This window comes from Cydia amplana, chromosome 6, assembly GCF_948474715.1.
Source record: "Cydia amplana chromosome 6, ilCydAmpl1.1, whole genome shotgun sequence".
Classification (NCBI taxonomy): domain Eukaryota; kingdom Metazoa; phylum Arthropoda; class Insecta; order Lepidoptera; family Tortricidae; genus Cydia; species Cydia amplana.
This window is the reverse complement of record NC_086074.1, coordinates 4,835,993-4,850,349: the sequence shown is the minus strand read 5'-3', so window position 1 is coordinate 4,850,349 and position 14,357 is coordinate 4,835,993. Positions and strand designations below refer to the sequence as shown.

The following is a 14,357-nucleotide window of genomic DNA, read 5'->3' as shown; positions in this document are numbered from 1 at the left end:
AATCTTAGTAAAGTAGTCACGATAGTATTCAATATGGGGAGTGACATAACATAACATCGAACAATAAATTGTGTACTATAATATTTTTTACACTTGAAATATAAAAAATGGTATAATAACCCATAGAATATTTTTCGATTAGCTATCTTTTTCTCTACCATTTGCATTTTGTTAATCCTGTCCTGTTCATGTTCAATACAATACAATTAATTAAGCAATCTAATTTATTTGTTAACTGTTGGTAATGTTTTATTTCTGGATTTCTTCTTTGTTTGTTTTTGTTATTGTTATAATGTTTTTATTGTTGACTGATTGATTAAGTATTTATTTGATATTTTATTATTGTATTTGCATGGCTTTTGTCTATATTCGCAAATAAAGAACTGAATACTGAATACTGAATATTAATTTTGTGTCACACAGAAAATACTTGATCACAGGTTTATCCGTGGCTGGATTTCCGCAAAGCGAATTTATAGAGGCTTTCATGACAAAATCCAACCAATAAAAGATCGAAGGTCTGTTTCGTGGAACATATATGTGTACCTGGACCGTGTTCCATGTGTTATTTAATCGAATAATCGCTAACCGAGTACGGCCGAATCGTACACTCGAGAGACCCAGTATAAAATGAGCTTTCCGATTACGCAAAGTTCACAAAGTTGCAATAGATCTCGAAGTCAGGTTACGCTGGCTCGCTAAGAAACCGACTCGCAGCACTCACGCAGCCAAAGACAATGCACGTAGAGATAGCCACGGCTTTGAACTGTCAATTATGTCTGCACCGTGTGGCTACTATTTTTGCCCGGCGTATTGAACACAACGAGGCAGGTGAGAAAATACCTTTCAACTTGGTTAAGAGGTACATTTCTGTTATATGTTTTAGCAGATTGTGCCATTGGTAGCAAAGATAGGCTCTTGAAATCAATGTAATTAAGGATACAGGTTATACGAAATTGGTTTGAAGTTGGAACAAATAAAAACAGCGTTCACAAGGTTTTACCAAGTTGTAATACTTCACAAATGCACCAACATTTTTATGATTGCGCCCGTGTGGAACAATATATCCCTCTCGTATGCTTTATGGAATATATGATTTCTTCCTTCCATACGTTCCACCGACGAAGTGTCACGACGCCAGACGACAATAGATGACATCCCGCAACGTCGCACGTAGTTGTCAAATTTATAGCCTCATATCATACGCGACAGTGATATCGCACGATATCGTCTGACGTAGCTTTATAGTGACACGTGCCTATCGTAGACGTAGACTAATGGCGTTCTTGCAAGACAGTGAAAACTAGGCTTATAACAACCACATACAACGACGAGCTTAGCAGAGTGCAAGAAAACATATGAATGCGGTAAAACGGCATCAATACTTCGGTTAGAAGATAAAAGCCATTCTGCTGTGCCATTTATGACTATTACGCACTAAATGGATGTTATATTTATGAAGGTAATGTCCACTGCCTCTATCAGTTCCAATTAACCTGATTAAATTGAAATGAGAATTGAGCGTTAAATCATGAATTTCATGAAACTTATGAGTATGGACGATGCAATTAATGGCTAGTTTCATTGTACGTTTAATGAATAGTTTCCATTTGGAAAATGTTCTCGCTAAAGAGAGTACACAAAATACGAAATGAATTGGGTAAATTTTATATTAATATTTCATAGTCGGGATTCAGTTATACTGATTGCAGCTTTTATTATAAACGTCATCGGACGAAATTTGATAAACCTAATATCTCTTTATTGATTCGTAATAGCGATTGTATTTTTGCAACTAATGAGGTTGCTTTCAAGCCTTTATAAAACAGTATTTTTTCACGTAAGTATGCCTAACAAATAAAAGCCTCGAGTGTAGGTATCGTCAGATTTCAACTTACTAAGCACTGGCCGTGTATTCCATAAAAGACATATTGATCTATACTAAAATAAAATAACTTATAAAAGGGACCAAATCGCTGTTTAAGGCGCCTCTGAAAACCCTTAAAAGATCTAACGATCAAGTTACCTATGCAAGTTCGTGAAGAGCAATTTGTCTAAAGCCCTACCGCAGCTAACAGGGGCGAACGTATAATTTTCCTTACAGAATTGCAAATTAGAATAGAATCACGCCAGACTTGTATGTTCAGATTTTAAAATATGATACTAATTTCGTTTGCGGCCCGCTCGCACATATATAAAACTGCATAAAATTACGAAAGGGACGCAAATATAAAGATAACAATCTGTATCATGTTTTTTTTTATCTAAATACGCTCCCTTATAGCCCTTACGAAGCTCGCGTGATATCATTTAACAGCATTTTTATAACTCCAAATAAAGCTTTGCTTTTATGAAAATATAAAAAATATATGAAGTCTCCTTTACGACGCCGAAGCAAACCATTCTTTATATGGTCCTACATATATTACCAAGGTTTATTCCCTATAGCTTATCTCGTAGTAACTATCTCAGATTATTACCTAGATTAATTAATTCCTTTATGAATTTTATGATATTACTTTTCTATAAAATTAAACTGTAGTTAATCTAAGTAACTTAACTAATAGGTCTTAAATTTGAAATAGGTGTGTTAGACCTTGTTTGAGATGGCGGAAACTGCCAGATGTAGGTCAAGACCGGAAAGAATGGAAAAAGAGAGGCCACAACGGGCTCGTGATATGATAATAATAATACATAATAGTCTTAAATGACCTCTCCAACAGTTATACCTTAAGTGATGTATAGAAATATTTAGTATTAGATAGAACAGAGTCAACAACATTTTTATATGATATAGAAGGCAAATGAGCAGACGAAACGCTTGATGGTGAGCAATTATCGTGGCTGATGGACACCTGAAACACCAGAGGGCCGCCGAGTTGCCGGCGTTTGAGATGGAAGCACGCTCTTTTCGCAAATATCATAATAATTATTTTGGTGTAGATTTGTTATGGCTCCTCTACACGATGGGCCAGCGCCGGCCACTCCAAGGGGCGCATTTATGCGTTAGAGGGAGCAAGTGATATTGCTATCCAGGGCCGGATTAAGCATGCCGGGGCCCCTAGGCAGTGCAATGCTCGGGGCCCCCTTAGGCCCTTACAGTCAATTATGCATATACATAATGTTCAGTTTTTCAGTACAGGGAAGTAAGTTTGTGGTTTCAAGTTGTCTGTTGAGCCGATCCGAACATGCCGAGCGATGTCTTTTTCGCTCTTATTGCGTGGTCATGATTTTCTATCAGTTTTGGCCGATTCCTTTTTGCGCCAAGTGTGGGGAGAGCCCTTTTTTTCTAAATAGGTAGTTAAATATTGTGCGAGGCTGAACAGCGATTGTCCGACCATAAGACCATACGCCAAGCCACATGATTAAAATTAACGTAATAAGAAAGATATTCCATAGGTTTAAATGACTATTCATTCACTAGTCAAGCTAGCATGTAGGTACAGGGTCAACCAGAAAAGCACCAAAAAGACGCGAGCGCAGCGAGCGCGAAATTTTTTGTGAAAAAATTGTGAAAGCGTGTTAAAAAGGCCGGGCCGGGCCTAACAATCCGAAGTTCGCCAGTGAGCCGAGCTTTCATGCGAGGTCAAAGTCGTGCTTCAGGATAAGCTCAGCTAGAGCACAGGCGCCAACCAATGTCCATTGTATTAAAAAGCGAGACCGCAGGCCGAGCTTGGCGCAGCGAGGCCAAAGGCTAAGCTGAAGAAGAGGAGATTTGGAGGTAAAAACTGATGCTGAAGGTCGAGCTCAGCATTCTCCACATTACTTAACAAGCCCGAAGCGTACTTATAACCAGCGAGGTGAGCTTTTATGCGAGGCAAAAGGCCAAGCTTCTGAAATCAATATTTATATTTGTTAAAAAGCGACGCCGAAGGTCGAACTGTAAGAAAGTAGCGCTCTGACACGAACCAATCGTCAAATATTACTCGACAATAATATGTGTTAAGCAAGAGTTACTCGGAGGGCCGAAGCTCCATTGATGAGGTATTAGGCCCTCGGGAGCCTGAAAATCGAGCTCGATATTACAGACTTTGAATCTATAAAATAACATAATTTACATAATCATCTAATGATTGTGTATCTGAGAAACTGATATTGGACATTAGGTATAAATATTTAGGTACCATAAAAACAAAATTTATGAATTTTGGCCATATGAAACAAATATTGTTTTTGGCGCGCGCGGGGCCGCCGGGGCCCCCTAGCCGAGGCGGGGCCCCCCTGTCCGAGGCGGGGCCCATAGGCAGTTGCCTACTCTGACTTAGGGTTAATCCGGCCCTGTTGCTATCTTATTCTACCGCATGGCTGCGTCCGAGTGGCCGGCGCTGGCCCTGTAAAGGAGCCATTAAGGTCTCTAGTTCTGTGCCGTACACACTCTAAAGTCTATTTTTTTATTCGGTAGACTAAAATGACATCTCATAATATGAACATAAAATAACATTTCATAATATGACATGTCATTTTAGTCTACCGAATAAAAAAATAGACTTTAGTCTACATTCTTAATTTGTGAGTATGTTTTTTAGATACAAGCTTTTTCAATGAATACGGAAAATACGAAATTATCGCAAAGTTGTTTAAGTAGATTTCATAATTTTCTAAATTCATCGAAGCATAATCCCAAATGAGACGTCTCATTTTATTATTTTTATTTTATTTACCTATTTATTACACAAAAGTTACACCTTTTTTGTTAAGGACAAAGCTCCACAAAACTACATTTGCTTGACTGTGGAGTCGCACTATTCTATACATATATTCATATAATAACCCTGGTTATGAAGATGATTTGTGACATTAAGCAAACAATAGATTTCGGTATTCGGTATACGGAGACGCTTCGCACGTGAGTCGAATAGAGCGACAGATTAAATAATAATGTAGCAGATATGTCACTGGTAAGCAAAACGACAATGATCATGGTTCATATAGTGTATTGACTATTATTTCAGGCAATCAATCGTAGGCTAACAATCAGCATAATGACAAGTGGTAAACCACTTTAGTTATGGAAGCTTTCTACTCCAGGAGGTATCATAACATAAGATGCAAGTTGCCAACCAAACGATGCTAGATGCGTTTGATGCTATCATAAACCTGGATATTGCTTTATTGATCAACCACTTATTATTATTATTATTGGGGGTGTTGTGGGCCTTTGGATGCCACTTCGACCAAGCTGTGATCTATTGTGACGGCCCTTTAAAGTTCACTACTAATGCCCGTTGAATCCAGGAAATTCCAGATTCTTTGGGCCGTAATGCTCTGTACCTCATAGGGTATGTGTCGTCCTAGGTAGGTACTTCTTTTGGACATTAGTGGTCCGCAGGAACAGAGAATGTGCATAGCAGTCTCCTCTGACTCCTGGCAGAACCTGCATGTCGCAGCTTGTTTTTTCCCTATTTGGAACATGTGTTTGTTCAACTTGCAGTGTCCAGTCAAAATTCTAGTCACCGCGCAAGTTTTGTGTCTTTTGAGCCCTAGAAGCTCCTTAGCAGTTTTGCTGTTGAACCCTTTGATTAGAGCTTTTGAGTGTTCTTGTCCTTTGACGAGCTTCCACCAATCGATTGCTCTCGTTTTCTCTATGTTGTTGAGCAGAGAATATGCGTCCCGTTTTGTGATTCCACAAGACGGTTCTGGGCCGACCAGGGGTGTGTCTGCGCCCTTCCTAGCAAGTTCATCCGCTACTTCGTTTCCGTTAATCTCGGAGTGCCCTGGTACCCATCTAAGTATGACTTTGTTGGAGTTAGCCAGTGCATTTAGGTTTGATTTACAGTTTTGGACTAGTTTTGAGTTTGACTCAAGAGATTCTAGTGCCAGCAGAGCAGCCTGGCTGTTTGTGTTGATGTAGATATGCTGGTGTCTTAGGTTTCTGTCTGTCCGTCCGTCTGTCACAGCCTAGTCCAGAAATCACTGTCCTTACCACGCGACAATTTCAAGCTAAGATAAGGCTTATTCCCAGTATTTTTAGGGTTCCGTACCTCAAAAGGAAAAAACGGAACCCTAATAGGATCACTCGTGTGTCTGTCCGTCCGTCTGTCACAGCCTAATAATTCTCAGTTGTTCCGTATAAAATATTTTAATATTAAATACTGTCAAACTATCTACATAAATATAGAGTAGGTTATTTTTCCAACGCCAGCCGATTCAGTAAACTGCTCTAAAATAAAATAAAAAACATTTTCAAATAAGTTTATCGGTAAGTATGAAATAATTCTACACAAATAAGTATAACAATATTGAGTCGTCGACGATCGCGCATAAATATAAATTGGAGAACGTGTTTTATTATAAAAATAGCATTGCCGCCGAGTTTGTTGCCGGTCCCATAATGGGATACCCTCCTCCAATTGAGGGGGGATTTAAATCTTCTCGGGGCAGAGGTGTAGGGTTGGAGCCGGTCTACCTAGCTTTATTTGACGTTCATAAGCGCATTGTAATTATGCCTACTTGAATAAACTATCTTTTATCTTTATCTTTATCTAGCATATATGGCTTATCTAATCTGTGTCGTAGCTTGAAGCTTGGAGCGGACTCGGCGGGAATACTTATAGCGGCGTCCGACCACTGTTTCCACATCCGTATTCAATATCGGAGGATATGTTTAACGATTTGTCTTTAGCTAAGCTGGAGGTAACGATATTTTTATTGTATGGATTACACCTGGCTCTAAACAGAACAATGTTTGGAAGCTTTATTGAGCTCTTAACACCAACTGTCTTTTAGTAAAATTACACTAAAATATAATCCTATATCAAGAACGTAAGGCGGTCTTCACATTGGATGCGAATTCACACATCGTAATCATAGTAATTTTCTCTTTGTGTTTTTGCTGGCCGCTGTTACACTGCGTATAAACTTTGAGTGACTATTCAACTGTTGTTGTTCCGTATTGTACTTAAATAAACGTAGTTGGGGTTGTGCACATATCACGCGAGGTGTTTTCGGCTACTTTTGGCTGCCTCGCGTGATTTGGAAGCAAGCCCTTACGCACAGCGCTGTCAGCCTGTCACGCTCACGCTCTTACACTGGACTACGTGCGAATTCGTATCAATGTGATAATATCGTAAGTGCGTACGAGTGTCTTATGCCGAACATTTACCAAAGGCGAGGGGTGCTAATGCTGCCAGAGTTTCCAAACACAGAATATGATGACCAGACAGACCAGTACTCAAATAAATCTGTCCCTCGTAGGCGTTATCCGACAGAGGTAAAACACGGTGCGGAACTTTTGTTATAGGGATATTTAGATAGTGAACTTTCTGTAAGTACATTATTGCTATTCTGTGACTTGGCTTATGTCAATTTCAGCAAGTTCGGACACTAGAAAATGCCAGGGGCATATTTGGTGAGGCGAAAAAGGTTAAAAGGCACCAAGGTTAAACGTTCAGTACGCGGTTCATTGGTCCCGTTTGAATTATGTATGGGGTTAGCTTATAGGTGAGGCTATTTCGAGTCTACGGAGAGAGATAATAGCGTTCTTTCTTTGAATGTTGGGCATTTAGGGTGTGTAGGGGGTCTACATTTTCAGCACAAAAGGTATTGACGGTTTGATGCTAGAGTTAGCAATCTTCTCAGTTATTTTAAAAACATGGCCTCTTATTTTCCTTCTATTGCAAATGTATTTGCTGAGAGTTTTATCATAGCGTTGGTATTGGACTGTTTTCGTAGTTTTTGTACAAACAGTAAACGCCTAATTTGCTTTAAAACAATTACACTTAAAAAGAGCAAAAGGGTGACTACGTTTGTCCTTTTATACATCTTATTTCAAAACATGCAAAAATAAAAATAGATAGTTTTGTTCTGCGTGCTACCGAATATATTGTTTAGTAGTTAATGTAAAACAATCTAATTTTGTTGTAAATGTATTATACACGTGCTGTCATAATAGCAAATACGGAGGGTCTAGGATATATGGAACATGGTACTAAATCTTATAGTTTAATCGTCCATTCCGGTCCTCTAAGCCGCCCGCAATACCGCAGCGATACGAAGTACGAACTAGATTTACGACGACTCACATTGCCGATAATTCATATTGACATATACCGCTTGTATAATACAAATCGCAACTGAACAGGCAGTTTGAATTTAATTCAACTGGGAATCAACTTATATTGAGCATGTAGTCCCAAATTTATGTAATCTCCCATTTATTACATACTAGCGACCCGCCTCGGCTTCGCACGGGTTAACAAATTATACATAAACCTTCCTCTTGAATCGCTCTATCTATTTAAAAAAACCGCATCAAAATCCGTTGCGTAGTTTTAAAGATCTAAGCATACATACAGACAGACAGACAGCGGAAAGCGACTTTGTTTTATACTATGTAGTGATTTGTTTATTTATTACATATTATATTTGTTAGTTTTGTAGATTACTGACGACTGAAATTATTATAGTTAGAAAAACAACTAACTATTTTTAGATTTACTTAATAATATCGTGATTAGGTACTCTTATGAAAGTGCACTCGTATTAATCATAAACCGTTTTAAATCGACTTTAACAGCTCTTTTACTTCTCTGCTGCAACTTAGAAATTGTTGAAGATTTAAAAATAAAACAATCAGATAATTTGACACTGACAACGAGCGACTTGCACATGCACGAATCACAATCTTATTATCAATAGAATCTATATATAGCTAATGTTATAGGCCTCACGGCCACAACATACCACTCAAATCACATGCTAGTCTCGTTAAGTCAAATCGGATTTTCACCGACTACCGTCGTTAAGACGAAAAATCTAATATCAAAGTACAAATTGGACTTGCGATGCGATCTGACTGTCGCAGCCCTTGTTGGCATGCCGTGTCGTGTTTAATGAGAATACGGCGTCGTCGGTTGTCGAAAACGAAATGTGCGTAGGTACTTTAAAAGTGGTGTTAAAACATAAACTTATCAAACGCTTCGATTCAAAGGGCAATTTAAAGTTTGGATCCACGATTGATAATACCAATTTGAATAACCACTAACTAGTTTTGGAGATCTTATTCAAAACTCAAGAGAGTTTTGGTAACGAGCAAATTGGTGTCCTAAAGGCGATTTAATAGTTATGTAAATATGAATTTCCTGACATGTATTATTTGCATATTGATAAGGGTTTAGTAAGAATTTCAATTAGACGCCGCTGGGATGGAAATGATCTTGAGTGGCGATGTACCTTGGTGGATCAACTATTTCTTGTTGTTATTCCGTCCGGTCAGCCAAGAGACAATAGTAGCATAGTTTTTTATAAGACATTGTACACCACCTCCTTCTGACACGCTTGGTAGACGACCCTCAATGGAAAGGGTTTATAAGTATCACAAAAAAGCGTGTTTGGTGAAGAAATGACAAAAAAATAGATTTTAGAGTGACCCAGGAGAACGTAACCATGGCAACGAGTGACAAGAAAAAGTTGATTCACCCACCTATATGCTATGATACATATGATAACCATACTGTACAAACAATTTTCTTCTAAATCTAGTTCTTTTTTTAGTTTTCACACATATCAATGCAATATAATACAACTTATCGCTCGCAAAACTAAATGGCCTATGAAAAAAACAAGCAAAGCGACATGCTAACTCGTAACCAGTCGCGCCAACTCTTCAGTTACATTACAACTTAACCGATTCAATTGTGGAGTAGAAAACAAGTCAAAAACTACATAAACCTCCCAATTATTTTTTTATGGACACTAAGTCAGTCATGTTTCCTCTTAAGTAGGCTTCTTTAGTATGCAATACAATCGGAGCCATTTGTATCGTTGATGTCAGCAGCATTGTTGCAGTAATTGCGCATTTGCATTTTACATTTCAATGCTGGAAAATTTCTAGCAAAAATAATTCTGGTCAAATTGCTGGAAAACCATTGAAGCGGAACGTTCCATTTCGATTCACTTCTTGCGTTTGATATTTTTGCAACTTATTTATAACTATAATAGCGGATAAACTAGCTATAGGTATCAACCAAGTGGAATAACTACTTATAGAAGTTCAGATTTCAGATAGTCATGCCGCGCAAGATGTTTGACACAGGTATTACACACTTTTAGTGACCAATCATAACTTTGATTAATAGCGGGAAATTGTGTATTGGGTAATATTCAAAGCTGCGGGCGGGGTATAATTATGTAGAAGGGATAATTGTAATTTATACGTGTCAGTTAAGTGTTAGTTACGTCGATCGTTTTTTGACGTGAAAACGTCTTATAAATCGATGAATACCGGTAGCATGCACGAAAAAGTGTCACGTTGTGGACAGATCTCCATGGTAACGTTGTGGACGAATCTCTATGGTAACGTTTAAAAGTATGCAATTAGTTGTAGACGAATCTCTATGGTAACGTTTAAAAGTATGCAATTATTCATCAATGTTTTCTTATGACGTTATCACGCAAAATTATAGTCCGTAAACCGACTTTACATACAACCATTTTTTGGAGTCAAAACTGTAATAAGAGCTACGTCGAAATTCCGTCGCTAGTATCAACGTACAGAAGAGTGTGAAAGCTTACGCGATCGCAAATTTAGACATGGAAACTAGCCATTCATGATTAATATGTACCTAATACAGATTGTAAATTATTTCTCCTGTATGCGCATTACGCGAGGATCTGACCACCCGAAATCATTTGCCTGTAATATCAATTATCATTTGTTCATCCGATCATAATATCATTTTTTTAATAAACAAAGAGTTATAACTATGTATAACTGAGTAAAATATATAATTATATACCTACATATCTATTTCCTTGCTTGTCTTTGTATCGTAGCTTTATACCGGAAATGATCCAGACAGGGAAATATTGTTTTAAGTAATCCAATGCATTATTATCCTTTATTTTCGGAGGAAAACAGCCGCGCGTTTTATTGTTTATTAAATGATTTATTATTAAGCTCGATCTAGTTATTAATAATATTGTGAATAGAGATCTCCGTCACATGAGGTAATATACATATATCACAATTTTTATTCATGCGTGACGAAAAAAGGACATGGATAGACCCCCCGCTATCAACTTCTCTTAGACGCCACTCTAGCACTCTGATATATCGGAGTGGTCCGGAGGAGCGGCCAAGATATTCACAAATATCTGAGCAAAGCATCAATACGTTGTGTATGTTCATATATTTTTGGGCACATTGGCCGCTCTGATTTATCTGATCGCGACCGAACGTGCATTAGTATGTTCTTTCGGGAACGGGTTTAATTAATTAAATGGTTTACCAATAATTGGATTGGTCTGTGTCGAAGGACGAGTTTTCCCTGCAGCGGCCACTTAAAGCTTTTAAGAATAAATCGATTGTTTAGAGCAAAATGCAATCTAGGAGAATTAATTTGGCTTAGCTTTGAGTTTGAAATGTCGTAGTATATATACTTATCGTGTTCTTTTAAGCTTCGTCACATGGGCGCGTTTTCCGGGCGGGGCGTGAGCGGGGGCGTGACCGCCCGAAAAACGCGCCTGTGTAACGGAACCTTTAGGGTTTTATTTTTATTTTTTGAGAAAATGAATCTATAAGTTACATGGTCCATTCACACCATTCTTTATCCCACTGTATTAAAGGGTTCTTAGGATGAGTGGCTTTTACAGTATTATTAATGTCACTCCCACACAACATACAAGAACGAAACTATTAGTGTTAGGTTTCCTCTTATACGGCGCAACACCTATAATCATCGAAATCAGTTTATGCAATGACAACTTAATAATACTTCTAACATCACGGCTGCACTGGCGTCGGGCTCGTTTTAAGCAACAATCAAAACTCGTTTTAATTTTATTAATGCACATTTAGATTCACGCCGCGCCCACGCGCAGTGTTTTCGATTTCATTGGCTCGACTCTTTATTACAGTTTAAATCCACACTTTTTGGTGACATTTTTAACAAAGCTTTACGTTTACGTATCAAATCTAAAGGAGAATATTTAGTTTTACTTATAAGATTGTAGTTTCAATGTTTAATGAAATTTTGTAAAAGACGTGTAGTGTAAATAATAAAATTATTACTAATAAAAATGTCTTGTAAACGTATTTTTAGCCCGCCTCTTTGTTCTACTGACGGAAATGGCTTAAAAGAGCTTTACTTTATTTGTCTTTGGGTCTTTTAGGGAATTCTAATGCCGCGAGCCAGATTATGTAGGTATTCATTTATAAAGAGCTATAAAGAGGTTTATAAAAAAACATCGCCACATTTTATGCACATGTTCAGCGTGTGCTAAAATAAGTTAGCATTTATAATGATTTGTCTCTTACGTGTAGCCTAATGTGAAAATAAAAGAGACAGTTTTTGCAACTGATTAAAAAGTTTTGATAGTGTTTCAACACGCGCGCTGATGCTTTAGCTTAGGTACCTATTCCAATTCTAAACTCGTTACAAATTCTCATAGTACGGATAGTACGTTACCAATTACAACAACAATCGACCGATCGATCTACGTTCGATGGATCGATCGAGATCGAATTGACGGCGACGATAAAAATGAATCGCTCGATAATCTGATGCCACTAATCGCTGCATCGATCGATGATACCTTTTCGCATTACCGAATTACCGAGCCCGAGAGTCCGACGCAAGCAAACTGGGAATATCAACATTTTCCAAATCTTTGTGGAATATACCAAGAGTTAGCTACATGTTTAGTTGGCTATTGTTAAACATGTGATATCAAAAATAAATCAATAATAACAAAACAAAACGTAACTGTTGTTCGGAGTTCCCCACTGACGAATGTTTCCTCATACAGCTTAGCTCCATCTACATATGCACCTCTACAACAAAAGCATGACACCATACTCTATAGATAAACATGTTTCTTTGAAACTATTTATATAATCAATTGTTCAGACAATCTGATTAAATTTGCAGCGTGTAAAATGAGTCATTATCTGTATTATCAAGATTTACACCTTTGAGATAAGATAACTTAATTTAATTTTCAGAGCAAATGTTTTGGATTAACTTTGTACAGTCACCACACGGGATTGTTACACCATTTAGGGTCCTAGCTAAATTGGTTGTCCCATACATACGCTATGGAATGTCCAAATTAGCTAGAGCCCTAAATGGCGTAACAATCACGGAGCATGACTGTACATGCATTTGAAAAAAAAAACATATATTTTAAATTACCTTGCGGATATTTGATTTCTGCCTGCATAAGATTCTTTTCTAATCTTTAACTTTTACTGTATTTGTATAAGGTCCTGTGGGGTGAGAGAGAAACCTAGCTTATTTTGCTTATAAACAGTATGAGGGTACCACCCTACAAGTTTTTCTGGTCCAATGTTTCTTTTACCCCATCTAAATGTTATCCACCACCATCACTATGTGAAGCTGCTGCTAAATGCAACTGAAATATTGGTTTTCGCCAAACTTATCCATTACCCGGAGAATTCCATAGTGTGAATAAACAAACTGACAGTCATTTTTATACAATATTAAGCAGGTATTGAATAAAAAAGTTTAAATATGTGATACATCTATGTTTCCCGGTGTACAAATCAAAAATATCAATGAATACATTTTTTATTGGTCTAATGAAATTATTAAATCACGTGTCCGTACGTCTTTGCAATAGCCCAGTCTCATAGTCCACCCAAACTTCAATCCATAGACCGGTATTCTGTTCACTTTTTTTCTACAATAGTCCCAATGCCTGCTGAGACCGGTTCATGGGTGTCTATTGTTGCACCTGTAAACGGGTCCCAGCAGGCGTTCTACATGACATTAAAGCTCTCCAAAGGGCCTCTACGTGTTGGATCTATATCCCCACGCAAGCCTATCAAAAGACCGGGATTTATAGGCCCGTGATCCCAAAAAAAAAAAAAAAAAAAAAAAAAAAAATGAAAGATAGAAAATTCAACAAGCATTTTTGTATATTATCATGAAATTCATGAAGGATTACATGATATACAAATATGCTTGTTGAATGTTCTATACTAAAACTTTTTTTACAGTTTCTTTAGTCAAGTAATTGATGAAACGCACATTAACAATTTTAGATAAACCTAACAGGCGCTAATTATGAAGCAACCAATGTTCATATTAAACTAACAAGTGTACAGATAAGGCAACTGAAGCACAATTAATAAACCTAATTATATAGCCAATGAGGAAAAACAAGGCACTTACCTTTTATAACTAGTTACTCAAGCTTGACATATATTATGTAGAACAAAATGTGGTATAGCATGCTACCTTGCCTAATTCAAGCCTGCATCATCATTTTATCACAATGATGTCATATCTGAATGAGATAATACACCTAATGTTTTTACATTTTTATGGAATGTTCAGAATATCTGTACTAAGTTTTCGTCAATGTAATTGCCTCTAAAAAGGTTGCATTTTATG

The 14,357-nt window shown here is 37.4% G+C and overlaps 2 protein-coding genes across 3 annotated transcripts in view; both read right to left on the bottom strand.

Annotated features, from left to right (window-relative positions):
* LOC134648683 (mitogen-activated protein kinase ERK-A) overlaps positions 1–14,357 on the bottom strand; it is a 182,272-nt gene that overhangs the window by 167,448 nt on the left and 467 nt on the right. The window lies entirely within an intron of this gene.
* LOC134649074 (uncharacterized) lies at positions 5,131–13,429 on the bottom strand. The gene is made up of 2 exons (XM_063503790.1): positions 13,424–13,429; positions 5,131–5,829 (listed from the first exon to the last, which is right to left on the bottom strand). The coding sequence occupies exons 1-2, from the start codon at positions 13,427–13,429 to the stop codon at positions 5,203–5,205; spliced, it is 633 nt and encodes a 210-aa protein (XP_063359860.1). The 3' UTR covers positions 5,131–5,202.